This window comes from Mesoplodon densirostris, chromosome 18 (assembly GCF_025265405.1).
Source record: "Mesoplodon densirostris isolate mMesDen1 chromosome 18, mMesDen1 primary haplotype, whole genome shotgun sequence".
Taxonomy (NCBI): domain Eukaryota; kingdom Metazoa; phylum Chordata; class Mammalia; order Artiodactyla; family Ziphiidae; genus Mesoplodon; species Mesoplodon densirostris.
In genome coordinates this window covers 13,955,949-13,981,377 of record NC_082678.1, presented here as the reverse complement: position 1 = coordinate 13,981,377, position 25,429 = coordinate 13,955,949, and the positions used below count along the sequence as shown (strand labels likewise).

General features: G+C 62.2%; 2 protein-coding genes across 3 annotated transcripts in view; one reads left to right on the top strand and one right to left on the bottom strand.

Moving 5' to 3' along the window:
* The window catches only part of ASPSCR1 (ASPSCR1 tether for SLC2A4, UBX domain containing), a 30,344-nt gene extending 10,176 nt beyond the window's left edge, over positions 1 to 20,168 (top strand). For both annotated transcript variants that reach the window (XM_060081502.1, XM_060081504.1), the window contains exons 5-16: positions 3,307 to 3,364; positions 4,311 to 4,384; positions 4,737 to 5,169; positions 14,024 to 14,163; positions 14,401 to 14,482; positions 14,848 to 14,914; positions 15,359 to 15,421; positions 15,980 to 16,032; positions 19,376 to 19,427; positions 19,663 to 19,732; positions 19,808 to 19,983; positions 20,068 to 20,168. In XM_060081502.1, coding sequence (XP_059937485.1) covers positions 3,307 to 3,364; positions 4,311 to 4,384; positions 4,737 to 5,169; positions 14,024 to 14,163; positions 14,401 to 14,482; positions 14,848 to 14,914; positions 15,359 to 15,421; positions 15,980 to 16,032; positions 19,376 to 19,427; positions 19,663 to 19,732; positions 19,808 to 19,983; positions 20,068 to 20,081 — 1,282 coding nt within the window. In that variant the 3' untranslated portion in view covers positions 20,082 to 20,168. The remainder of the gene's footprint in view (positions 1 to 3,306; positions 3,365 to 4,310; positions 4,385 to 4,736; positions 5,170 to 14,023; positions 14,164 to 14,400; positions 14,483 to 14,847; positions 14,915 to 15,358; positions 15,422 to 15,979; positions 16,033 to 19,375; positions 19,428 to 19,662; positions 19,733 to 19,807; positions 19,984 to 20,067) is intronic.
* Positions 20,169 to 21,317: 1,149 nt separating this feature from the next.
* On the bottom strand, positions 21,318 to 25,337 carry CENPX (centromere protein X). The gene is made up of 5 exons (XM_060081710.1): positions 25,272 to 25,337; positions 22,590 to 22,641; positions 22,320 to 22,373; positions 21,932 to 22,020; positions 21,318 to 21,833 (listed from the first exon to the last, which is right to left on the bottom strand). Exons 1-5 carry the CDS (start codon positions 25,299 to 25,301, stop codon positions 21,819 to 21,821), a joined length of 240 nt encoding a protein of 79 aa, XP_059937693.1. The 5' UTR covers positions 25,302 to 25,337; the 3' UTR covers positions 21,318 to 21,818.
* Between the last annotated feature and the right edge of the window lie 92 nt (positions 25,338 to 25,429).

The following is a 25,429-nucleotide window of genomic DNA, read 5'->3' as shown; positions in this document are numbered from 1 at the left end:
TTGGTAGGAGGTCTTTGAAATCCGGTGTGTCTCACACTTGGAGCTGGCCTCCTTCTGGGCCAGCTGCCCTGCGCGTGCTCAGCACCCGTGTGGACGGGTAGCCGCCACGGATGGCACTGGCTCCATGTGGGCTGGCCCGTCCTCCTCTCTGCTTCTTGGGCATCTGCTGCAGGGAGGGCTCCAGGCATGCCATGCCAGGCTGGATTCTTCCCTGAAGCCCGTTGCCCCTCTACACCTGGCCTGATTTCACAGCCAAGCCCACTGGTGTTCATCCCATGGATAGTAAAAGCAGGGAGTCGAGCGTCCCTGGGAAAGGCAGGTGTCTGCCTGTTCTCTCAGGGTTGTAGGGCCCCCGGGGCACAGCGGGCTGCAGGGAGGGGCTGCCCTTGAGGTTGGGGGCCGGCCTGTGGTTACGCTGTGCCCAGACCCAGAGCCTTGTGGGCGGGCAGCCAGAGGCCTAGATTCAGGGCTCTCGGGCAGCACCTTCCCACCCCCCGTCTTGTTTGGGAAGGCCAGAGGCTGTCTTCCCCCTGCAGCTCCCCACTCCGTCTGCTCTGGAGGAGGAGTCTCTGTGATTCGGCCCGAGCCTCGGCCTCCTTGCTCCCTCTGGCCACAGCCTCATCTCTTTGTGGGCTGGGCTGCTGGGTGGTGGTGGATGTGAGTCACCTGGCCCCTTGGGAGGTGGCCTCACCCACTCTGGGCTTCCTTGTGGCAGCAGGGACCCCTCTGAGCCTGAAGTCACAGCTCTGTTGGTTTCAGTTGGTTTTTGTCAGTTTTGGTTGTTCTTTTTTTTTTTGCGGTACGCGGGCCTCTCACTGTTGTGGCCTCTCCCGTTGCGGAGCACAGGCTCCGGACACGCAGGCTCAGTGGCCATGGCTCACGGGCCCAGCCGTGGGATCCTCCCGGACCGGGGCACGAACCCATGTCCCCTGCATTGGCAGGCGGACTCTCAACCACTGTGCCACCAGGGAAGCCCTTGGTTGTTCTTGTGTGGGAGCACTGTGGTGTCAAGCTTGTGTCAGTGGCACCTGAGTTTGTACCAGCGCAACTTGGTCAGGCCCAAACAGGTGACAAAAACAGGAGGGGCTCCAGATGCCTGCCTTGCCCCCAGTTCACAGCATCACCTCCCCGCGAGCCCTTCCAGGAGCCATCTGGGTGGGCGGATGGCCCATGTCTATGGGGTGACACTCTCCATGGTGGTTGAAGAACACAGCAGCAGCAGCGCCTTTGCCCTGCCTGGCTGACCCTGCTGGCCCCAGGCCTGGCCACAAGAGCAGGTGTGCCGGCCTTAGATAGAGTGAGATCCTGCCACTCCTCTCCAGCATCATCCCTTTGGGCCAAGTGGCGTCCAGTGGCTCTGCCTGGGCTGGGGCGTGGGAGCAGGTCCAGGGGCCCAAGGGTCCCCAGGAGGTCCCCTCTAGGCTCCCTCTGAGACACGTGGAGCTTTAGCAATGTCTGTTGCAGGGAGTGGTGGCTTCGGCTCTCCGTTGAGCTGGAACCTCCTGGTCCACTGTCCTCAGCCGGATGGGAGAGCGCTGTTAATTGGCCAGGAAAGTCTGGAAGTGATCTCGGCTGCCCCTCCCCTCGGCGTGTTTACAGGCCTCTCCTCAGATCCCACACGCGGGAATCCGATCCCTCTGGAGGAGCCGACATCAAAGCTGAGCTGCTGTTTGATGTCCAGGGGCCTCCGAGGGCAGCAGCCAGGCAGGCCTTCCCGGGTGCTGCTGTGCTTTCGTCCCTGTTTGTGATTTGTGGTCCCCACGCTGGCATCAGGTGCCCTGGACAAGGATTTCGAGGGAGGACGCCTGGCCAGAGCCCCTGAGAGCAGAGGGGACTCTGCCTGTCTCGTGGTGGGCAGTCAGCTTGCTTTCTGAGCCCAGGCAGCTGCTGTCTCTGTTGCCGTTGAAAGGAGCAGGACCCCTGTGTCTCCGCACCGCCTTCCTCCTCTCTTGCCCTGGGATCTTGTTTGCTGGAGTATCTTCCCTCACTCTTTCTCTGTTTTGGCTTCAGGATGAAGAGCGTGTAGGCCTGGTCAGGGTTGTCTCTCTGGCACTTTGGGGTCTTGTGTTCTCCTGAGGCCTGGCCACGCTGTGTGCGGGGTCACACCCTCCATGGCCGGTCCCCATGTGGCTCTGGTCGAGGGCTGGAAGCCTTCCCTGGGGAGCAGCTTCTTTGTGAGCACAGCCTTGGGGAGAGCCTGGGGTGAGCTCCATGGGGACTGGCAGCCTGTGGGAGGTGGTCAGGGACCTCTTCCAGGGGCCCCCACGGCAAGCTCTGGATTAGCTTGAGTGTCTCAGCCCTGAGGAATATGCAAAAGCATAAACTGAAAGCAAACAAGAGAGATGGGAGAAAACATGCTGAACCTGAGCAGAGGACAGTGTCACGGGTCTCGGGGACGGGCCCAGGCAGCCGAGTGCCCGAGTGTCTGTGTACAGTCACCAGCTCAGCCTCTGTGTCTCCCATCCCAGCCACCTCCTTGTCTGAGCCCTGGGCTCTGCAGGGCAGCACTGCATGGCCTGAGGGCGCTCCAGGTCTCCTACTCTGGCAGGCACAACGCCTTGTGTCACCCTTCCCGGAGGAGAGGGTCAGGCCTGGGGCACTGCTGATAGGTCTGGGACACGCGTTTATTTGGGGGCTAGTTCTACGGGTATGTGTCAGGAAATGCAGAAATGAACTTCCCTTGGTTGTCACAGGCCTGTGTGGTACAGCTGTCGAGGTACAGGCCTGTGTGAGTGGTGTCGGCCATCCTGAGGGTGTGTGTGCGGTTGTGCGCCCGCATGCCTGCCATCCTCCAGCCTGCCCAGCTGTGCTTCCTGGGGGCCCTTCCCTCCCATCTCAGGGTCTGGTTTATAGGGGAGGGGCATTGGTGGCTGGGCCCGCTGCCCATCTCCCTGTTTGTCCTGGCATTGCCCCACTCTCTCCTCGGAGTCAGTGTGATAGATCCGTGCCAAGTGCTCCTGGTGCTTCTGGGGGCAGCAGCCTTCTCAGGGGACAGCTTCAGCTAAAAGCCCAGATCATGCCCTCCCAGGTCTTTCTCATCGCTGACCCTGGGCACAGTTGACAGCAACCCAAGGCACGTCCAGGAGGTGGCTGGTGCTGCCCGGCCCTGTGTTCTGTGTCCTCCCTTTGCTCTGAGCCGGGAGGCCGTGGGCAGGTGGGAGACTCCCCCAGGCCATGGGCTGATGGCCAGCCGTGGGGTGGCCAGGGTGGGCGGGTCCCCCACAGTGGCTGGCCAGGTTGCTGTCCCCAGGGCAGCAGTGTCCCCAGGCAGTGGCTACCTTTGATGCTTTTTCCCTCCCCTCTCAGGGAGTGTCTGGACCGGCCGTGTGAGGCCAGCCCCGTCTGCGTGTACATGAGAGATGAGGTAGGTGAGCTGTGGGCCCACCCGCCTGGCCCGCGCCCTGCCGCCCACTCCCAGCTGCCACACGGGCCCAGCCCCACTTTCCAATCTGGAAAATTCACTCCTTTAGACCTTTCAAAGCAGCGATGGGCAGACTTGGGCCCTGAAAGCATGATGTGTTTCATGGAAAAAAGACAGGACGCCGGCTCCGCTGGAACCAACTGCGGGCCGCCCGGGCTGCTCCCAAACCTCCCTCAGAGCCCTGTTTGTTTTCTCAGCTTCTCTCAAAGCCCAAGAGTCACAAAAGTGGTTTCATTTTAATAAATATTTGCTTTGCTCAAAGTTTTGATCTTTTTCAAAACCGAGTGTGGCGTGGTGCAGGCTTGGCCTGGCACTGAGGCCCTGCCTGTCCCCGCCCGCCCGCCCGTGACGGGGGACCCTCTTGGCGCTTGTCCCCTGGCTCACAGGGGCTTTTTGTTTCAACCCTGGCCAAGCGCCCTTTCCTGGCCTGGGGTGGCCACTGTCCCCGAGGGGCCCCTGGTGTAGACAGGACACACCCACCTATTTATCCCAGTTTGAGGTTCCTGACCCAGGGCTCAGCGGGGCAGGGGTTCCAGGGCTGTGAGTGGGAGGGACCTGGGGGGATGGGTCCTCCCCTGGAGGAGACAGACCACTGGGCCTCAGGCACCTGGGCCTGGATCAGCTCTAACCCTCAGAGGGCGGGTCAGCTGGCCAGATGTGCCTAACCCAGGCCTGAGCCCTGCCCACCCAGACCTCGGATGGGGTGGGGTTGGGGAGACAGACATGGACCAGCGAACAAATGCTCAGGTGTAGATTGGGGTGCAGGGGGCTGGACCCAGGCCTTTTGGGAGCTGTGGCTGGCTGGGGGACCCCACGGTGCTGGTGACACAGTGCCCAGGCTGGGGGAGGCAGCGAGGGGTCAGCAGGATGTCCTGTTCCCTCCTCACAGGTGACCGGCAGAGCCGCCTTGCAGAGCACGACGCTGCAGTCACTGGGCCTCACTGGGGGCAGTGCCATCATCAGGTGGGGGGTCTCTGAATCTGGTTTAGTGAAGAAAACTGCGGTCTCAAGGGAAAGGAAACAGGAAACGTGGGGAAGCCCAGACCCTTGCCGGTCGCTTCTCCCACCTGCAGTCTGTGGGGGCTGGGCACCGTGGGGCGCAGCGTCAGGTGGGGGATCTGCCCTCAGCCGGGCTGGCGTGGCGGCCCCGTGCACGCTCCTTCCCCCGTGAGCTGAGGCGGGCCAGGAAGGGCTGTGGGGTGCTTTCAGGGGATTGGATTTGGTTTGGTAGTCACCAGAAGATACGATGCTGGCACTGTGAGACCCGGGGTTCTGTGTATGGAGTTTCATTTTCTTTCTGGGCCTACCCACTCAGGTTTTCCATGAAGAGACATGATTCCACTGGCAAGCAGGAGCCTGGGGTCTCCTGGAGCAAAAGCCCAGGAAGCCCGACCCCTTCCTTGTTGGCCGACCAGGCAGCCAGCAGCCCTCTGTTTCCACTGAATTCAGCGGAGCTCAGCCGGGGCAATGTGAGCCATCAGGATGAGGCAGCGAGCCCGGGGGCCGGCCGCGTGGATGGCCTGGGCCCGAAGCCGGTGGATGCTCAGGCGAAGCAGATCTCGAAGGAGCCCACACCAGCCCCCTTTGTTCCTTTCTCGGGTGGGGGACAGCGACTGGGGGGCCCCTCCGGATCCGTGAGGCCTCTGATGTCATCTTCAGCCAAACTGCCAAAGTCCTCCAGCCCTGCAGGCCCCTCCCAGCCAAAGAAATCGAGGCCTGGCCAGAAGCCCCAGCCGGAGCCGGAGCTGGTAAGGGGCGAGCTGGGCGCTGGGGTCCTTTCTCTTTACTGCACCTGACCTCGTGCTGGTCAGCGCAGGGTACAGCAGGGTCGCTGGGTGCGGTTCATGTTCCCAGGGAAGCGATTTTTTGGTTTTGCTTTGCCTAAAATCAGCTTTCTTGAGGCACCATTTTAGATGTACAGTGATGGGTTTTGACAAACCTGTGTGTCTTGGCTGGCCATGTCACAGCCAAGAGAGCCATCCTTCCCAGGGCCTTGGACCCGGCGCCTCCACCTTCTCCTGGGCTGGCGGGTTTGACTGGCTTTTGACATGAAGATGGTTTGGCCTTGATTGTCCCACGCCACAGTGACTCCTGAGCCAGGGGTGCCGCAGCTCACGTGCTACGTCCCACCGCTGGCCAGTGGGCATGTGGGGCACGCGCCAAACACGCAGAAGAGGGTGAGTTTGCTCACTCTTCACAAGCTTGTGGGTGTGGCCTTGGGCGTCTCTGGTGGGGACTTCTTGGAAGTTCCTGGCAGCTGTCTGAGCCACGGCTGGGAGGAGGGCGTGCAGCCTTCACGGAGCTGTGATGAAACGGCCCAGGCCCTGGGTTGTCTCTGTGACGCTGTCTTCTAGTCTGATCAGCTCTATCGAGGTATGACTTACTATATAGACACCTACCATCAGGGCAATGTTAGGCTTTTTTTTTTTTTTACTGTACGTGGGCCTCTCACTGTTGTGGCCTCTCCCGTTGCAGAGCACAGGCTCCGGATGTGCAGGCTCAGCAGCCATGGCTCATGGGCCCAGCCTGTCCGCGGCATGTGGAATCTTCCCGGACCGGGACACGAACCCGTGTCCCCTGCATCGGCAGGCGGACTCTCAACCACTGCACCACCAGGGAAGCCCCCATAGGCTTCTTTGTGTCCCTCTGTGTGACTGCTCCCTTAGCAGCGCTCACAGACTGTTTTCAGGAAAGGCGTGTTGTAGATTTCCCAACATCTTGGGCTCCTGGGCTGTGCTGGGCCCCCTGCCTCTTGGGGTTGGCCCCTGGGGAGGCTCAGGCATTCATCCAGAGTCCAGCTTAGGTCTCTGGCTTGTGGCCGGAGAGGGTCTTTCCAAATACAGAGACCTTACGGTGGGGCCAGCCTGGGTTTCCAGCCTGGGCTGCACGTTGTCACCTGTGGAGCCCTTGAGGCTGTGCAGGTGCATGTGGGCGTTACTTGAGACGCAGCTGCGCCTCCTGAGTGAGGCTCCAGGTTCTCCGCTCTCTTCTGCCCTTCCAGCCAGAGCGGCTCCACGTGCCAGCACTCAGGGTCCACTTGAGGTTTTATGTGACGAGAAGGATGCCACCGCTGAAACGAATTCCTTTTTACAAATCACCTTTCCAGACGATGGAGAGCCATTGCAGGATTACCTGCCTGGAGCAGGAGCTTGTGGAGTGAGGATGGTGAGGCTCCACCCGGGCAGTGGATGCTGCTGGTTTTTACACCCAGCAGCCTTGCTCACTTGCTTTACTGGTTCCAACAGTTTCTCATTTTCAATTGGAGTCTGCAAATAATGTCAGTTTATCTTTTTCCTTGATGTCCTTACTTCTCTCATTTTTTTTTTCTTGTCGTATTGCAGTGATTGGGTCTCTGGTATCTGTTGAATAGCAGCAAATTTAGTGGACATCCTTGTCTTGACCTTGATCTCACACGGAGTAATCTTAGTTTATCTGTGAAAGATGCTGCAGGCTGTGAAAAGTCTTTATCAAATCAAGAGTTTCTATTCGTAATTCTCTGAGAATTTTTCTTTATCAAAAGTAAGAGTGGTGCTTTATGAACTGCTTTTCCCGCATTAAGGTGATTCCATGCCTTCGCTCTCATTTCGTTCGTTTGCATGCTGAGGTTTTGGATAGATTTCCCCCATGAAGCTATCCTTGCATTCCAGGGGTCAGTCCAGTTACAGTGATGTGTTTAGCTATACTCTGAGTTGCTGTTAACTAATATTTTAGTGCTGGAGCCTGCATCCTGTCTCTTCTAGAGCACCCTCCTCACTCTTGCTTTCAGGTCACATACCTGAAGGGGAGGGTGGAGGGGCAGGGGCACCTGCGCCTGCGCGGGGTGGGCCATGCCGGAGGCTCAGTGGTGGGACAGAGCCCAAGTTCCTGCAGAGGGGCAGGCGGCGGGGGCTTCCTCCTGCTTCCTGAACCACGCTTTGTGTGTCCTTGCTGAATGGATGGGGGAGGGGAGGGGAGGGGAGCTGAGCCAGTCCCAAGCCCTGTGAATGTCCATCCTGGGGAGGTGGTGGTGGTGCCCTGGCTCTTCAGGGACCCCACTGGCTTCTACGCTGATGTCTGGGCTGCATTAGACACTAGTACGAAGCCCCCAGTCTCACAGGCTCGTCACCTGGGCCCAGAATCAGCTTTCGAAAGCAGAGCCTTGTGGTTGGGGTGAGCCAGGGCTAGGGGCCTGACTCCCTTCGGGCCTGCTCTTTCTGGGGACCCCTAGGTTTGGGGGCCAGAAAACTAGTACCGGGGCTGGCTGTCTCCTTCTCCCAGCCTAAAGGCTGTGGCTCTCTGCATCTCTTGGGAACCTGCTGACTCCCCAGGGCTGTGTGGGGAGTGGCCTGGTCTGGTGCCAGCCTGATAGGTGGTTGCTGTCAGGCGCAGGATCCCAGTGCGTCCCCGAGCGTTGACCCCAGGGGCCCCAGGAAGGAGGAGTCCTGGGGAGGGTCCGCCTGGCCGCCAGCAGTGTGTGTCTTTGATCTGGGAGCCCCAGCAGCTGGTTGATTGTGGAGCATCCCCCGCCCGCCTGCCTCGCGCCTCCTGTCACACTGACAGCCGTGCACCCGGAGGCCCGGCTGGCCACATGCTGTCTGCTTTGTGTCCCCTCGAGTCCTGGGGGAGGGGAGAAGGGAACAAATCAGAACTTTTGGGGGAACTTCAAAGGTACACTTTAGTAATCAAAAAGAGTTTCCAAGTTTCCCATTAATGTTTTGCCTGTGTGTGGTTTTGGATTTGAATGAAGAGTCAGAAGAGACAGGATGAAATACAGGCAGGTCCTCGGCTGAGGCCCAGGATGGTTTACAGACCCGGGCGGCTCCTGCCTTTGATGTCAGAACATTAATTATTAGAAGGTAGTTTTACTGGCCGTCAGAACCGAGTGCGGAGAGAGGCTGGGGCTGCCCGGCGGCCCCTGGCCTGTCCTTTGAAGTCCTTCCGCTGGCCCAGGAGGCTGCCCCGCAGCTCTTTGTGCTGCTGGGCCATGCTCCCAGCCGGCGTTCCCCCACGCAGCTGGCACAGGGGTTCGTGATCAAAGGCCCCAACCCCCTGGGAAGGGCGGGCTGACTGCAGTCTCCCCTGCCTGCCCCTCACCCTCCAGGGGATGGTCTCACCTCCTGAAGACATGGCCTCGGGGGCTTACTCTGCACCTTGCACCCATGTCTCAGGGCAGGCGTCAGCTTCGCCTCTGGCTGTCCCCGGTTTACGGGAAGGTTTAGAACACGCAGGGCTGGGGGGAGCCTGGCCAGGACCTGGAGCCTGGGGTGGACCGAGAGCAGTGCCCCTTGCTGCCCTGCCACCCTCCTCCTCTTGGCCCGGGGTGCTTGTCCATGACATGCCCCCAAGAGCACAGCCCGCTGTCCCCCCGTGTGTGGGCCCAGGGCGTGGTGTGAGCCTGTCCCTGCCCTGCCAGTGTTTGTGGACAGTCCTGGGGCTCTGGCCTTGGCCTTAACTTGGGATGCCCTTTGAGGTTTGCTGGCAGGTGGGTCAGCAACTTTGAAGGCCCCAACTGAGTCTTGAGGCGTTTTTTTTTTTTTTTTGCGGTACGCGGGCCTCTCACTGTTGTGGCCTCTCCCGTTGCGGAGCACAGGCTCCGGACGCGCAGGCCCAGCGGCCACGGCTCACGCGCCCAGGCGCTCCGCGGCATGCGGGATCCTCCCGGACCGGGGCACGAACCCGTGTCCCCTGCATTGGCAGGCGGACCCTCAACCACTGCGCCACCAGGGAAGCCCTTGAGGCGGTTTTTAAAGCCTGGTGACAGGCAGGTGCCCTCCAGCTGTCCTTGTCATGCTGTATCTCAACCATTACTGGACTTGCGGGGGAGACAGATGCCCAGCCTGAGAAGCCATGGAGAACCAGTGGGCAGGGCGCCCCAGCTGCCAGAGTACCCCCTGGAACTCCAGAGCTGCCCGCAGGGCCAGGCAGCCTCGTTTGCAGGCCCCCATCCTGATCGGGCTCAAGGGGCTCCCTCTGCGGGGTTTCTCCTGGCCCTTTGGTCTGCTGTGTGCGTCCACCCCTGGGTTTGCTGGCCTGGAGCAGGCGTCTTCCCCTGTGCATGAGGAGAGCCACCCCATGCCTTACATTTGCTTATTTCAGTCCTTTGGGGGTTCATGCACTGCATACACAGACAGGTGGGGCCACGCCAGGGCACTGGAGCCACCGGGTTTCAAAGTGTGCCTGCGTCACTGTCGCAGCCCAGCGTTTCTCTTCTTCTTAAAGATGCTCTCATTTTTCCTGTTGGAAGGCGGGCAGGCCCAGGTGTGGACGTTGGCCCAGGGCTGGAGCAGGCGCGGCCTCCGCCTGTGCCGCTGGCAGGCCCAGCGAATGAGGGGCTGGAGTTCAGTGCAGCCTTGCCGGTCAGGCCCGGCCTCGTGCTGGCACGTTGCTCCCTCCAGAGGGCGGCCGGCTCAGAGAGTGACGGAGGTTTGGCCTGCGTTCCTCCCGCGTAGTGTTTCATTTCAGCTCCAAGCCTCAAGGGGAAACGCTTCACATTCCCTGTTACCAAAAACCATTGTCAGAGGACAGTCTGGGTAAGAGGGAGGCGGGAGGGTGGGAGGAAAACAAGAGCCCTCACAGGGAAGCTGGAAAATCTGGGGTTGAGGTCACCTCCAAATAGTTTTTACATTTTTTCTCCCTGTGTCATCACGTCCTGGAAAATTACTGTCAAGAAAATGAAACCTCAGCAGGCAGTGAGGCTGCTTTTGACATGAGGAGACCCCTGTGTGCCCAAGTGGGTTCTCAGCCACTCGTGTGGCGGCCACTGGAGCATATCCACTGGCTGTTGGGGGAAGCCGTGGGCCTACATCTCAGCCCAGAGCCCCGTCCCCTGGTCCCCTCCAGGCCTGGCCTCTGACTGCCTGTGGCATGGGGCTGAGGTTAGGCAGTGCCCTCACACCTTCCTCCCCTCGGGTCTCCCTCGAAGGGTCCATCCTGGTGCGACAGAGGCTCTTTCCGAAGGCACTGGTGGCCGTCCACAGCTGGTGGCTGGTCCCCAGGTCCCCGTGGCTGAGTGGCCCAGGTGTCAGTCCAGTGTCTTTGCAGCCTCAGGCCGTCACCCAGGGCCTCCTCTGAACATCACCCGCAGAGGGTGCTCCTGTTCCCCCACCTCTGGAGGGTCCTTTCCCTCCCAGGTGCCCTCTGGGCCCCTCGCCCATATCCTGCAGTTCGCAGACAGCCTGACTCGTCTGCTCTCTCCATCCACCTCCCTCCTTTCTGGTCTTCTGGGTGTTCTCTTGTCTTAATACCCTCGGTGGAGGCTGGGACCGGGGAATCTTTGCTAGGGTCGTGTGCTTGCAGGAAATGAGAGACCCCTGCTGGGCGTTCCACCAGAAGGACCGGGTCTCTTGTGGCCCCGCCCTTGGAGCCTGCAGACCCCTGCCGTTCCTCCCCTCGGGATCATGCCCGCGCCTTTTTCTCATCTGTCATGCGCTGTCATGTAGGCCCCCCCACCCAGTGGGCTCAGACCCCAGGCTCTGGCTGCCTCCTCATCATTCTGCCCTTCTAGCCGACAGTGAGATGCCCGCAGCGTCGGGGCCACCGGGGGAGGGACCGGCTCCTCTGGCTTTCCTGGGGTTAAGGGGTGGGGCGGTGGGAGCCGGGGCCGGTGCTGTGCTCTGGACACTGACAGCGTTCATGAGCTGGACCTTGAGCTGATGATGGAAAACCTGCGACTTCGGCAGGATGACCCAAGCCTGGTGACATTGGGTTCTTAGTGGAGGCGCGTCCTCTGAGTGGCTCCCTGGTAGGATCTGGAGGAGCAGACCTGGAGATTCGGGCCGTCAGGTGGGCCAGCTGTCAGGCACGCTGGGAAGGTTCTAGGCCTGCCACCCCACCAGCATCCTCGGGCACCAACTGGGAGGTTCATCTTGGAGGCCCATCCTGGACCCTGGGGCTGTGTCCCTCCCTCGGCCAGCACACAGGAAGGAACCCAGTCCCCGTGGTGAGGGCGCTGAGGCCCTCTGACAGTGGCCACTGTATGCGGTTTTTTTTTTTTTCCTTAATGGTGTCTCATCCTAAATCTCTATTCTCCATCCAAAAACATCTCCATAAACCCACCTAGGATCGGAGCTGTGCATGATAACTGCCCATGACCAAGGAGTGGCGGGTAAAGGAACAGCAAATGGGGGCTAGATTGCCGGCAGAGCATTGGAAGTGAGCAGGGCCAGGCCTTGGCCTCCGCTGGCGCCGTGTCTGCCCTGCCTCCTCCCACGTGGAGTGGTCAGACTCACCCCTCCTTTCCTGGTCTCTCTCCTCTTTGCAGTGGAAAATCTGCTGGGCAGGCTACGTGGAGGTGTTTGAAGCCCCGTGGCTTCTCCCTCGGTCATTTGGTAGGACAGGGTGGTCTGTCCTACCAGCCCAGCCATGGACATCCACTGTTCTCGTGGGACAGGGACCGCCTGGGATCCAGTCTGGCGGCAGCTCTGGGACTTGGGTGGTCTGGCCCCTGGGCTCTGATGGGCAGCAGAGGCTGCTTGGAACCCTGGCTCCTCTGCCCAGGAGCAGGGAGGTCCCCAAGACGCAGCAGAGAGTGGGATCTCGAGGTGGCTCTCTCCCAGTGCTCTGGTTCCCGTGTGGGACCCCGGCTCCTGGCTGCTCTTGGACAGACAAACGGGCTCTGGAGCAGAGCTGAGGCATGGGAGGAGGGGTGTGAACCGAGGGTAGATCCAACGCGGAGAGAGATCTTTGTCTGCTCACTTTCTGACCGAAAGTCAGTGGTCCCTGAGCAGCACGAAGCCAGCAGCTGGTGTCACCTGAGTCCCTGTTCTGGAAGTTGTGGGAGGGTTGTGGGAAGTGCTAGCAGTCTGCAGTCCTCCAGGTTACCCCTGGGCTGTGCACTGGAAGTACCCAGGAGGACAAGGAGGCTGGAGTGGCCCCGTGCACTCAGGGTCGGGCTTCCCCAGCTGTGCCTCCCGGGAATCAGGGGGCCTGTCTGATGGTCAGGCTCAGCTCCAGGCCATGGATCACAAGTCACCCAATTGCTGGATTCTCGGGGTGACTCGTGTGACCTGAACTGGGTCCTCGGAGGGCGGGACTGGGACAGGGAGGTCCCAGAGCTTGCTCGTTGGCTTGTGGGCTTTGTGCTCGAGCGCTGGGGGGGGGGGGGGGGCCTGGCACTCATGGACACGGCGGTGCCCAGCTCAGCCACGTCCACATCTGCCCTCCCCCTCCCCCTCCCTTAGGAGCCCAGGCGAGTGCTCGGCCCTTCTGGAATGCAGGCGCTGTGGCTATGGGGGGCAGCCTGGCATCTTGTTATAAAAAGCTCTGGCGTGGACTGCCTGTGGGCTGCAGGAGGGTTGTGGCTTTGAGGGGGCGGCCCCCAGGGGCCTCAATCAGCCACCTACGGACCCCACTGCCTGGGCCTCAGCCAGCCCTTCCTGGCCACCCTGCCACAGTGCCTTGAGATCAGTGGGGCTTCCTGGCGAGAACCCACCTCCCTTCATTACGAGGAGTGATGCAGCTGTGCACTCAGGAATGGCAGAGACCTGCTGGCCTGGGCAGTCAAGGCCTCGGGTGTGGCTGGGGGAGCAGCCCTGGGACACCTGGCAGGTGCACTGGGCAGCTTCAGCCCTCGACCAGCCCCAGGTTGGTGAGTCTGACCTCTAGAGTGGGTGGGGCTGTAGTCAGGCTGGAGCGCAGGAAGGGATGATGGGAGAAGCCTGCTGAGCCCGGCTCCGAGTGTGGAAGGCAGGAGGTGGGATTTTGGTGCCAGGCTGGGGCAGCTGTGGCGGGGGGGGCAGGCGGGAGCAGAAGGCAGAGAAGTGACCTCACTCCAGATGGCTTGTGGATGTTCTGTGCGAGGGAGGGCAGGACCTGGCATGGGCCCTGCCGGCCCAGCTGGACACCTCTGTCAGGCTTGGCTCCATGGGCGGCCTCAGCGCCGCGAAGGTGTCTCCCCACATAGTCACTTGGGCTACACTCGCTACAATTACCCACCCAGAGGCACTGCGAGCAGAGCAGGCCCTGCCTTATAATTTCCCTCTCCGTTGCTGCCAATTAGGAGAGACGCTGTCCCTTCCTGTGTCCCCGCAGTGGGCAGAGGGTGGGGCCGGCTGCTCCCCCAGAGAAGGGAGGAGGGGTCAGCCTGGCCATGGGGCTAGCAGCTGGCAGGTTTTTGCCAAATCTCTAATTTGGGGGCTGTCGCTTCTCCTGCGCTTCCCGTGGAACCACTGACATGACCGTGACCAGGGCACTGCTCCCCAAGTTTGTTCCCCGCTTGGGAGACCCTGATAACAGGTAGCTCCCTGGGGCTCGTGGGGAGCCCCCACAGAGACAGGAAGTGAACAGAGATGCTCCTGTTCACCCACTGCCCAAGTACCCCCCTCAGCAGTCAGGGTGCCAGCTGACCCGGCTAAGCCAAGACCCCAGGGCCACGTGCCCTGTTGGTGAGTGAGGGTCTCAGTGTTAGTGTTGCTAAGCAGGCAGGCATGGTGGGAGGGGCTCCAGTCCTGGACAGGCTCGGCTGTCCCATGCACCATCCTGGAGACCTGGCCCTGGCCGTGGGCTGACAGGCGGGGCCGGCAGCATATGGCTCAGCCGGGGTCTGCACGGCCACCCCAGCCCCCTGGGGTCGGGAGCCTGGGCCCTTCCTGGGACCTGTATCAGCCAAGCCCTCTGCCTGCGCAGCCAGTGGACCGAGACCCTGTGGTGTGCCACCCTGACCTGGAGGTGCTGCTCCAGGCCTGGCCTGCGGAGCTGCCTGATGAGTTCTTCGAAGTGACCGTGGATGACGTCAGAAGACGTTTGGCCCAGCTCAAGAGTGAACGGTGAGTGTGCACCTGGCCCCTTCAGAGACACCCGTGCCCTCGGCAGCACCTTGGAGGGTGAGGGGTCCCAGGCAGGGGGCTCCTAGTCCTGTCTGGCCCTATGTTGGGGAGCAGCTCACGAAGTCCAGGGGGACGAGGGAGAAACCCAGAGTCCAGCTGGTGTGGGGCCTCTGCTCTGGTTGGGGAGACCTGGGACCTTCACCACTGCCACCCCCAACCCCACCCCCCCTGCCCCAGGAAGCGCCTGGAAGAAGCCCCCTTGGTGACCAAGGCCTTCAGAGAGGCTCAGATGAAGGAGAAGCTGCAGCGCTACCCTAAGGTACCCTGGGGCGGGAGGTGGTCTGCACATGGCTCTGCACTGGGGCCTCCCGCGGCTCCTGCAGCCCACAAGCCACTGGCCATGGTCTCCTGTACTTCAGCCCAGGCCTACACGGCCGCGGTTCATTAATGAGCCAGGCAGCCGCATTCTAAGATGAAAAACATCAGTGTGTTTTCACAAGTGCACGTGGGTACTTGACTGGTCCTTGTGTGCAGCCCATGGGACCAGGAGCATCAGGGGGCAGCCAAGGTGAGGGGGTGCTGGCCTGGTGTGGCCGGGGGACCTAGCCATTGTGGGCCCAGGGGTGTGGACGCCTGGATTGGACTCCAGCTGTCCTGTTGACAAGCTGGCTTGTCCTGGCCTAGGTGGTCTTGAGGGTCCTGTTTCCTGACCGCTACATCCTGCAGGGCTTCTTCCGCCCCAGCGAGACCGGTGAGCAGCCCCATCTGGGCGTCCAGGAGGGCGGGGCGCCCTATGAGCTCCTCTAGGCTCCTTCCCTCCGGGCCATGGGGCAGGCAGCGGGTGCAGGGCTGGGGGCCGGCTCACGTTGGAGGCTTGGCAGACCAGCCGGGCAGTACCCGTGGGACTGGGTGGCCCCATGCACCCATCTGTTCTGAGCGTGGGTGGGACAGAGGGGCACCCAGAGAAGGGCGGACCCAGGGCTCCCCCACACCCGGTAGTGGGGTCTTTGGCCTGGGGCTGCAGCTCACCTGGAAGGAAGGCAGCAATGCCACCAGTTCTGAGTGGGGTTCTTGGTGACCTTGGGGAGCGGGTCTGCACACAGGTTGGACCTGGCTCGTCCCATCGCAGAGGGGGCCCGGCCCTGGAGTGGGTCTGAGTGTGGGATCCCTGCTCACCCCACCCTTCCTCCTGCAGTGGGGGATTTGCGGGACTTCGTGAGGAGCCACCTGGGCAACCCCAAGCTGCCGTTCTACCTGTGTAAGTGCTTTTCTGGGACCTCCTGCTCAGCAGCCCTGGCACCTCCCAGTTGGGGCTTGAAGCAGCTTTTCCCACAGAAACAGCATCATAGGGCAGGCGGGTCCTGTGCTGGTGTCTGAGCATGAGTCCGGGACTGGGGAAGTTGGGGAGGGAGGTTGACCCTGCTCAGCGTCCCTGTGCCCTTTGCTTCCCACCTGGCCAGGAGCTGTAGGGGCTGGGGCCACAGGGGCGAGCTGCTGGCCTCCTTTGGAGGGCGTCTGGGTAGTGAAGGGTCAGGCCGCAGGGCTGCACAGGAACTGTGCAGGGCAGGTGTCCCCTCGCAGGTGAGTCTGCCCGAGGCCCTCTTCCCTACTTCTTGCTGGGTTTTTGCAGCAGTAGAGTGATGGACAGGGGGACGTGAGCTGAGGGGTACTTCAGAAATCCCTCAGCTGAGGCCTATGGCCCAGGCTTCCTGCTCACTCTCAGGCCTGTCCTGGGGCGGGGGGTGCATGGGCAAGGGATGGGGGGGTGATGGGGGCGGCGAGGCGTTTCCTGGTGCAGACAACCATCTTTCCGCAGTCATCACTCCTCCAAAAACCATCCTGGACGACCACACGCTGACCCTCTTTCAGGTACTGCCTGCCTGGCTGGCTGGCTGGCTGGCTGGTGGGTGCTGCCAGGGCTGGCCCGGGAGGGGCACCTGCCCAGAAGGGAGTGTGAGGCCACAGTCGGGAGTATGACAAGGCCTTTTAGAGGGGTGGACTAGGATGGAGCAGAGTGCCTCTGGAGTCAGTTTTGGGACTTTCCAGCCTCCTCTGCCTCCTGCCCCGGTGGGGATGGGCCTGCCCAGCTGGCTGCCACCGTCCACAGCCAGGACTGCCCGTGGGTCTGGATGAGAAGGGGCTGGCAGGTGGGGCTGCTTAGGGGAACCCCTTAAGGGCCAAGGGTCAGAGGCCTCGGCTGCAGGTGGCCAGCTGCCCAGACTGGAGGGGCTGCTGCCCTGCCCCTGCCTTTCCCCTGGGCCCTGTGGCCTCCTCTGGGAATGCCGTGGTGGGCCCTCCCTGCTAGCTGGGGGCCCCTAGAGCTCCCAGGGTGAGGAGCGTTGATCCGGTGCCCTGCTGGGCCACAGTCCAGAGCAAGAAGGAATGTCCTGTCCCTTCACCCCAGGAGAGCAGCCTGAGGCCTCCCCAGCCCTCTAGCCTAATGGTTTCCTCTTAAAGTGTCTTCAGATATTTTAATTAGTAACAGAGGCTGGCCTTTGTTAAGTGGCCAGCAGGCCCTGCAGAGGTCTGAGTTGGGGCAAGGGGGTCTGCTTGCTGCTCAGGGTTGCCACCGTCATGGGGGGATGGGGCCAGACCAGCAGAGAGGCTGAAAGCCCACCAAGGAAAGGAGTCAAGGTTGGTGGGAGCAGGGTGCTTCCCCCGCCCCCACTCCCCCTTCTCAGCCCCCTTCTGCTGCCCCCCGGGAGCCCCAGAGGCACTGGGCCTCCTTCCTCTATCCCCACCCACCCTCCCTCCCTCCCCACTCTCCCTCGCTGGCCAGCCTGTTGATAAACATTGAATTTGGAAGATGCTTTGGGATGGAGAGGGGCCAGCGTCCAGGCACCCCCCTCCAATTAGGAACCCTGGGGTGCTGCCTGTCCCGCCCACGTGGCCTGATTCCTGGTGACACTCTGCCCCCGCTACCAGCAGCCGTCTCCTTTCATCCGTCAGCTCGCCCTGGAGCCGTGGGGCCTCTGCTCGGAGTGGCGTCCCTGCCCGCCCGCGATCAGAGAGCTGGCAGGGCTCAGGGAAGGAAGGCTTCCTCCCTCCTGCGGGTGAGCAGGCGCGGGCGCGGAAGCTGCTGGCTTTCATGTCCCTGGCAGGGCCGCGTTCTGGCTGCCGGCTGCCCTGGAGGCTGCCCGGGGGCTGGTCCTGCGCCCCAGAAAGTGACAGCTCAGGGTGGGTGTGGGGGATGGCAGCCCAGTGCCCTTTTTGGCCACTGGATCAGGAGCGTGACTGTTCGTTGGGAGAGGCCAAGGGTGAGGCCAAGGATGGGAGGATGCAGAGGACCCGGTCCGGGGACACCAAGGTCCCCAACACCCCACGTCATACCTGCTTCCTGGGACTGAGGGGACCTCGCTCGGCTCCCGTCTCAGCCACCCCCACCACTGCCTCGCCCAGAGCCCCTCCGTCACCCTTAGTGATGCCCTTAGTGGGCCCTGGAGACCACCACAATCCATGTAGACCTCGTCAGCCTGAGCAGAGGGGTACACCCTCCCTCCTGGCGGTCACGGTGGTCTTCTGTGCTCTCCACTCACTCCTTTTCCAGTGGGATTCCCTGAGACACAAGCTGGCAGGTAGGGGGCTTCCAGCAGGTGCTGAGGAAAGGCAGGGAGGCCAGGTTCGAGAGGAGCTGCCTCGAGGGGCCCAAATGGGTACTTCAAGACTTCAAGCTCTGCATCCCCCAGACGGCCCAGCTGGGCGGGTTGGCCTGGTCAGGGTCTGGCTTCACTGCGCTACCCTAGAAAGGTTGAGGCATTGTCCTACTTGTTTCTCCCCCCACCCGCCCAGCTTCCGGTGCCTCCAGGGCCCTGGGGCTGCCCTCCACCCTGCAGCCCATCTCTCCGCACCAGGCTGTGATCCCAGGCATCACAGTGGGATTTCAGAGCGTTCACGGCCCTTCTCTGTCCCTTGGCTTCAACTGCAATCTCAGCGTTCCTAGGCCTGGCCTTTGAAGCTGCTTCTTATTAATACTCCCCACCCAGACACCAAGAGCTCAGAGCTGGACAGAGAGGATGTGCTCAGCTGGCAGCAGCGGCCCTTCCGCCAGGGCTAGGGACACAGAGCCTTGGGCGGGGGCCTCCCTGCTGCCTCAGGCCAGCTTTGGGGCTTACAGCCGTGGTCTTCCTCGGGTGCAGAGGCGGGAATAGAGGCAGGTTGTGACACTGGAGGGCTTCGGGATCCTCTGCAACAGCCCTAACTCTGCACCACAGTCCAGCCCCCTACCTGGGAGGCCTCCGGGGGTGTTTCGGGGGCCACGTGATGTGTCCTTGTCCCACACCTGTGCAGGTGGAGCCAGTCCTGAGCAGAAATCTTGCACCACCTCCCCCATGGACAGGCCTCCAGGAGGGGTGTGGGGACCCCAGTGCAACACCCACCCTGCAGGACAGGCTTGACGCTGGCTGGCACTGGCCTTTGCTTATCAAGCAAGACTCAGTGCCGAGTCAGGGAACCCACCTGTGGGCTTTTGGGTCAAGGCAGTAGGCCTGGAGGCACCTCTCAGCCTGGGGCTCCCAAAGCAGCTTGGCTCCCAGAGCCCCCCCCCCCCACCTTCCCCTTGTGCCGGGGCCCACTGAGGGTCCCTCCCCTGGTGCTCCTGTCTCCCGTCCAGCTGCTCCCAGTGGATCTGGGCTTATACATCAGTCCCTACAAAGTGCTCCCGACTCTTGCACTCTCTGTTCTTTGGGCAGCACAGGTGAGGGAGGGGAGTGGGGGGCATGGCGGGCTGTGCCCCGTGCCCCTACCCATGCAGTTCTGTGTGGTGCGGTTCTGTGTGAGTCTGCATCTCCTCTGACCTCTTGACCTCCTGCAGTCTCTGCTGAGGGCGGGGGGCTTCCAAGCTTAGTTCCCACCTTCAGAATGTCAGCTGTTAACCCCGGGAGCTGGGCAGGAAGGGGAGGTGGTTAAAAACGCCAGAGCGCACACGCCACGAGAACTTCCTGTTCAGCTGGTGCTTGGGGCTGGCCCTAGGATTCTATGGTCTGATGCCCTGGCCTGGCTTGCAGTGGGGTTGGTGCCAGAGGAGGAATAGGTGAAGCTAGGCAGCGGACTGCGCGGTGGGAGGGGCCTGGTAGGGCCGTAGCCCTCCTGAGCAGAGCCCTGGGCCTTATGGGTGCAGCACCCATGAGGCCAGGATGGAAGTGCAGTGCAGCCCTCTCTGCCACCCTCCACGGTGCCCACTTGGCCCCTGAGCTCTCCTCTGCTGTCCCTGCAGGCAAACCTCTTCCCTGCTGCCCTTGTGCACTTTGGACCTGAGGAGCCAACAGGTGGGTGGGGCCCCCCTCTGCCCACTGCTGCTGACCAGCCCCGGGCCGTGCATCCCAGCTCATCAGACGCCCCAGAGCAGGGGACTTCGGGTCTGGGAGGGAGACTGGTGGCCCCGATAACCCCATACCCTTCTCCTGGGGGCTTCAGGCCGGGCCACGCCCCCCCAGAGCAGAGCAGCAGTAGGCAGGGGTACCCCCTTCTCTGTGGCCTGAGGGTAGGCTGGGCCTCCTGCAGGCATCTACCTGGAGCCCACGCTGCTGGAACACACCATTTCCCCGTCAGCAGCTGACGTGCTGGTGGCCAGGTGAGTGTCCACAGAGGGTGGGGAGAGCCCGCTGCCGCAGTGCCCACCATCTGGCACCTCGACCTTCGTTCTCAGGTCCATGTCCAGGGCCGCTGGAACCCCACCCCCGCCGCCAGCCCCTGACCCTGCGCCCGTTGAGTTAGAGCCAACTGCTGAAGAAGGGGCAGTGGGCCCCCTTGAGCCCAGCCCTGGGACGGCCCAGCCAGTGAGGAGGGGTCTGGGCAAGGTGCCCAAGTGGCTGAAGCTGCCAGGTACTATGGGGGTTGGTCGGGCAGGGAGCGGGTGCTGGGCGGGAGCCCCGGGCCCAGAGGTCATCCCATGTGTTTGTGCTGCAGCCAGCAAGAGGTGAGAGCCGCCAGCCCAGAGGTGCCACTCTGCCAGCCGCAGGACCCCTGCCCACCCTGAGCGGGAATAAACACGCAAGCCTCTCTTGAGACCCTCCTGTCGTCCTTTCCAGGGCAGGGGCCCTCGGTCTTCTGACCCACTGCCCTGCTCCTGCTGCTGCCCCTGCACCGAGTTCCCAGCAGTGGGCTTCCAGCCTGGCTGGACGGTGATGTGGGCCTGGGAGGCTGCTTGCTGGGGCTTCTTCTCGTTAACGAGGGCACAGGTGTCTTCCCTGAACCGCCTGCCCCTTGGTTTTTACTTCACTGACGTTCCTGACTCCTCCTCTAGGGAGGACACGAGTTCGGGGAGAAGGACCTCCAGGCATCGCCTGCCTGGCTGCATCTCAGGCTGGGCCCCCAGCCCTTGGCAGGAGAGGGGCGGACGCAGCCCCCACCCTGCGGTGGGACCGGGCAGGGCTGGCCTGGGGTTTCCCGGTGCCCCGCCCGCCCCACCATCTGAGCGCACTTCAAAGTGGCTGTGGGGCACGGGCTCTGGCACTTGTCGCCAGCCTCTCCCCTCAGGTCTAATGACTTCCACATGCGCCCAGAGCTTTGAAGCCCTGAGACTCCCTGCAGGAGGGGGGGGAGGGAAGTGAGGGCCAGAGGCGGAGAACGGGTGCAAGGGGCCAGCGGGGCTAAACTGGGGAGGGAGGGCTGGGCATGGGGGCGGGGTTCCGGGGTGCCCGTGGCAGCAGGGGCAGACGTCCCTCCCCAGTGGACTAGGTCCTCCAGCTCTGTGAGAGTCCTGACCCCATGGTCACTGGGCCCAGGGCCCTCTGGGTGTTTCTGTCATGGGCTGATGAGTCCCAGCAGCTTTCAGAACTGATGGGAGGTGGGTGCTGTGTTGGGGGGGAGGGTAGCTGGGCCCCAGAGGGCAGCCAGGCCTCCCGACTGGGCTTCTAGCGGTTCCCAAGCAGCTCTGAGCTGCCTGGCCCTGGCCCTGGGACCGGTGGTCCTTCCCGCTGGCATGACTCCCCCTCTCCCACCAGCACCCCTGCTGGGCCGGTGGCACACCACACTCCCGGCAGCCCTGTGGCAGAGGCACCGTCCCAGGCGAGCAGCCACACGTGCGAGGGCTCCGATTTCACAGCCTCTTGAGCCTGGCCCACAGCAGGGCACTCACACATGCTGTTTGTTATTTTGTCCTCTCCCAGCTTTGAAGCAACTTGACTTTGGGTGATGAATGGCAACAGGAGGCTGTGCCTGGGGAGGCGGCTCTGATTTACTGATACGGCTTTGTGAGGACAAATACGTAGCTCAGGCGGGCATCTTTCTAGGGGAATATCAGATGGCTAGAAGGTGACACACAAGCTTTGATGTCGGTGGCAGAACCACACCGTTCTGCTTGCTTGTGGAGGACACACAGGCTACCTGCTCAGGCGGGCGGGTCTCCCGCACCTGCTTCCCAGTGACCAAGTGCTTCTCCCACACCGGTGGGTGCTCGGCTGTCCTGAGGGAGGGGGGCATGAGGGGAGGGCACCAACCCAGGTGCCAAGACCCTCATCCTGTCAGCGACCCCTCTATCTGCTGCATCCCGGCCATCAGCAGCAGGCAGAGGGGACGATGGGGAAGAGAGTGGTGGTTTGCTGGCACCTGGCCATTCCTGGGAGCTGGAGGAGAACGTTGGGGGATCAGCAGCTCCTGTCCCGTCTGAAGCCAGAGGCCATGACTTGGACCGGTGGCCGCAGTGAGGGTGGAAACCCCTAGAAGTCCAGAAGCTGTGGGGGAGAGGAGCGCTCAGAGCCTTGTGGGTGTAGCCCCCACGCCCCCCACCCCCGTCTCCTGGGCCAGGCCCTGTTCCTGGAGGCCCACCTACCAGCTGCGGCAGCACTTTCTCCAGCTGCTCCACGTCCACTTGGGCCAGGTCCTCTGCCTGGGCCTGCCGGATGCTGCGGATGGCCGCTTCTGCCGTGATGCAGGAGGGAAGTGAGGCAGAGAAGGCTTGGGGGGCCTTGAAGCCCAAACCCCGTGGGCCTCAGCCCTGGCTGCTGGCCCACCCCCGTGCCAGCCGACAGCTCAGAAGGCTGAGGTTGGGGCCTCTGAAACACGGAGCTTTTCAGGGACAGGGAGCTTAGGTGCTTGTGGAAAAACAGGAAAAATGTGTCTTGGTTACCCCACTGAAAAATAAAATGCAAAGGCATCTTGAATGGTCTGGACGGGCCTGGGTGGGATACTAGAGAACACTGCTGGGTCCCTCTGCTCACCCACAACGAAGATCTTGAGCAGCTCGGCCATGAGCTGCAGCGCGTCCCCGCTGACTGCAAGGTGAAGGGAGAAGGTTACAGACACACCCCCTCTCCCTGCCGCCCCACTCTGCCCTCACTGCTTCTGACCTCACTCACACTCGTGCCAGTGACCTCAGCCCTCCGTCTGGCCCAGTCCTCCCTGAGGCTCTGGCCCCTGCTGAGGTGCAGTGCAGGGTCCCAGGTGCCCAGCAGGCCCCAGCCCCCGCCCCCTGCCCCCCATTCACACACCTTTGGTCTTGTCGTCTTTAAAATGCAAGTGCAGCAGCTTGCTCACCAGCTCCTGAGGGACAGAGGGGGCGTCAGTGAGCCACCGCCCCGCCCCTCTGCTGCAGACCCCTTAGGCATCTAGTTCTGGATGGGATGGGGTTGTAATTTCTGGCTGGAAATGCTGTCTGTGGGGCTCTCCCAGGGTGGGGGATTAGGCAGTGGGGAGAAACCTCCCTGTGAGTGCCTCCAGGAGGGCCAGAAATTAGATGCAAGTGGCAGGCCTGGCAGACCGGTGGGAGCAGCCCAGGTGCCTGCCTGCCGCTCTCTGGGGCTCCAGTCCTCATGGTATCCAGAGCAGTCCTGTGCTCCTGCCCCCAGGGACGAGGTGCTCTCCCCACACTGGGCCCCTTTACAGGCCTGTCCACATCAGCAATGCCGCCCGGCTTTGCCAGACCCTGCTCTGGGCACTGGGTCAGCTCCATCCCAGGTCCCTCCCTGGAGCCTACGACACGACACGTGGAAAGGGATCTTCCTGTAATGGGGAAGGGATCTTCCTGTAATGGGGAAGGGCACTGTGGGAACCGCAGAGCTGGGGAGGGGCCAGGCTCCTCGGTCAATGGGCAGTCAAGGTAGGGGACAGAGCCCAGACTATCTGCAGGACTTCCTGACCAATGAGGATGGGACAAGGGCGGGTCCAGGCCAAGACTCCTCAAGGGAGAGGCTTGAGCTCCAAAGTATGGCACCACTAAGCGGAGATAGATTCTGGGGATCAGCATCTCGGGAGCTCAGCTTGGAACATGTTGCATGAGGGACACGCGTGAGGTGCCCAAGCAGAGCAGCCAGTGGGCGGCTGGAACTCAGAGATGGTCGAAGCTGGCGATGAGGATCTGGGAGGTGGCAGCACGTGGGTGGACCAAGGGAGGTTGCTGAGGGCAGGGACCAGCCAGAAGAGGCTGCGAATGAGGAGCCAGCAGAGCGCCAGGGGAGGCGGGAGGACAGCAGCAGTGGGTGCCCAGGAGCCCAGAAACTGGGTGTCGTGCAGGGAAGGTGAGCTGGGGACCCACCAGGCCTCTAGCCTTAGCCACGGAGATGGTACTGTCTCGCCCAGCGCAGCTCAGCAAAGCTGGAGAGCAGAGTGGAGGGAGCGGACCCTGACGGAGCCCCGGCTCAGGAGGGTAAGAGCTCGCCACCAGTCACTTGGGGCAGCACCAGAGAAGCAGCCTCATCCTCCCAGCAGTGACCACGTGAGCTTGGCGCCACCTGCTGGCCCTTCTTGCTGTGTACCTGAAAGGTACCAGAAAAGGCACAGAAGGCTCTACGGCTCCGCCAGCTCCCAGACCCTGGGGAAGAGCTAAATCAGCCAGGCTGCTGCTGGGGGGCAGCTGCATGGGATTGCCGTGATAACTAAAGTAGCCAGCACCAGCTGGGAGCGGAGGTTCCCTAAACTTGCAGAGGGTAGGAAGAGACCTGGGATGTGGTCAGCCTTTGCCCCACTGTGGGAGGCACCACGACCCCTCCCCCTCCCCGGGGACAGCCCTGCTCATGGGTAACGACCATAACCCCAGCTCTGGCCAGAGCTCTCTGAGAGGGAGGACTCCAGAGCTGCCCGGGACCGCATGAAGGAGGCCCAGCCCAGTGCTCCCCTCTGCAGCTATTACAGTGGAGGGTTCCTACAACCCCCTGCCTCGGTGGTTTTCCCTTTGACACAATTTACCCTTTGTAGGCCAGGGCAGAGTGACGATTCTGGGTGATAGAACACCCACTGGGGACTGGCTGGACAAGTACTCATGAGGGGCTGAGACTCTCCCTCCTGCCCACAAAGGCCTGATACCAAGGGCTCAATGTCACCTAACCTTAAGGCAGAGCAACAATGCGAGACTCAGACCACTTAACAGCCTGCGGGGTGTGGGAGGCAGCAGACCTCACTACCCACCCACCCAGAGCCCCATTCGCCAGGTGCAGAGCAAAGGGGCTGACTCTGGAGGCGGATGGCCTGGGTTTGACCCTAGTTCTGCCTGTTTCCCACTGGCAAGTGGGGGTAGTACCAGTACCCATCTCCTATGGTGTTGAGCATTACACGGGCTAATCCATTTCAAGTGCATGTAACAGTGCCTGACTGTGCTAGGTGTACTGCTAAGAAAAGCACTGTAGAGCCACGTACACAACAGGCAACGGAGACAGCCTGGCTCAAGTGAGACGCAAAGCACAGGGCTGGCGTGATAGGGAACAGGCCAAAAGGAAGCTTTAGAATACGCAGGCGCCGAGACTACCCGCGAGCTGGGCCGCACTGTGCTCTACGCTAAACTCTAGGGTGAGTCCTGCGGATCCTGGACCCACGGGGCGGGAGCCCAGGCTCCTCTCTGAGCCTCCCTTCATTTGTGCTGGCACTTACCCCGGCCCGATTTCTGCAGACCCTCCCCCTCTTGCCGCAGACCAGGCTGCCTACCCAACCTTCCGCTACCCGGCCGCGGGATCCCATCCACGGAGGACGAAAAGTGTGCGGGACGAGGGTCATTGCCAGATTCTGGGAATGGGCTCACCCTATAAGCCACCCGACGGCAGCGCGGGGGTTGGCTCAGGATCCGCACGTGGGTCACTCAGGGGACCGGGCCGCAGCGTCCCCGCCGGACCCGCGCGCGCCCCCCCGCCCCGGCGGCCTCGCCCCGCGCCCCTAGCCCGCCCCGCCATCAGGCCCTCTCTCACTTTCCGGAAGCCGGCGCCGATTTCCTCCATGACCGCCACCAAGGTGCGCGCCCTCCGGAGCCCCGCCCCCGCGTCCCCAGCCAATGAACTTTGAACGCGCCCTCCGGAGACCCTCCCTCGCGACTCCAGCCAATCGACAAAGAGCGCGCCTTCTGGAG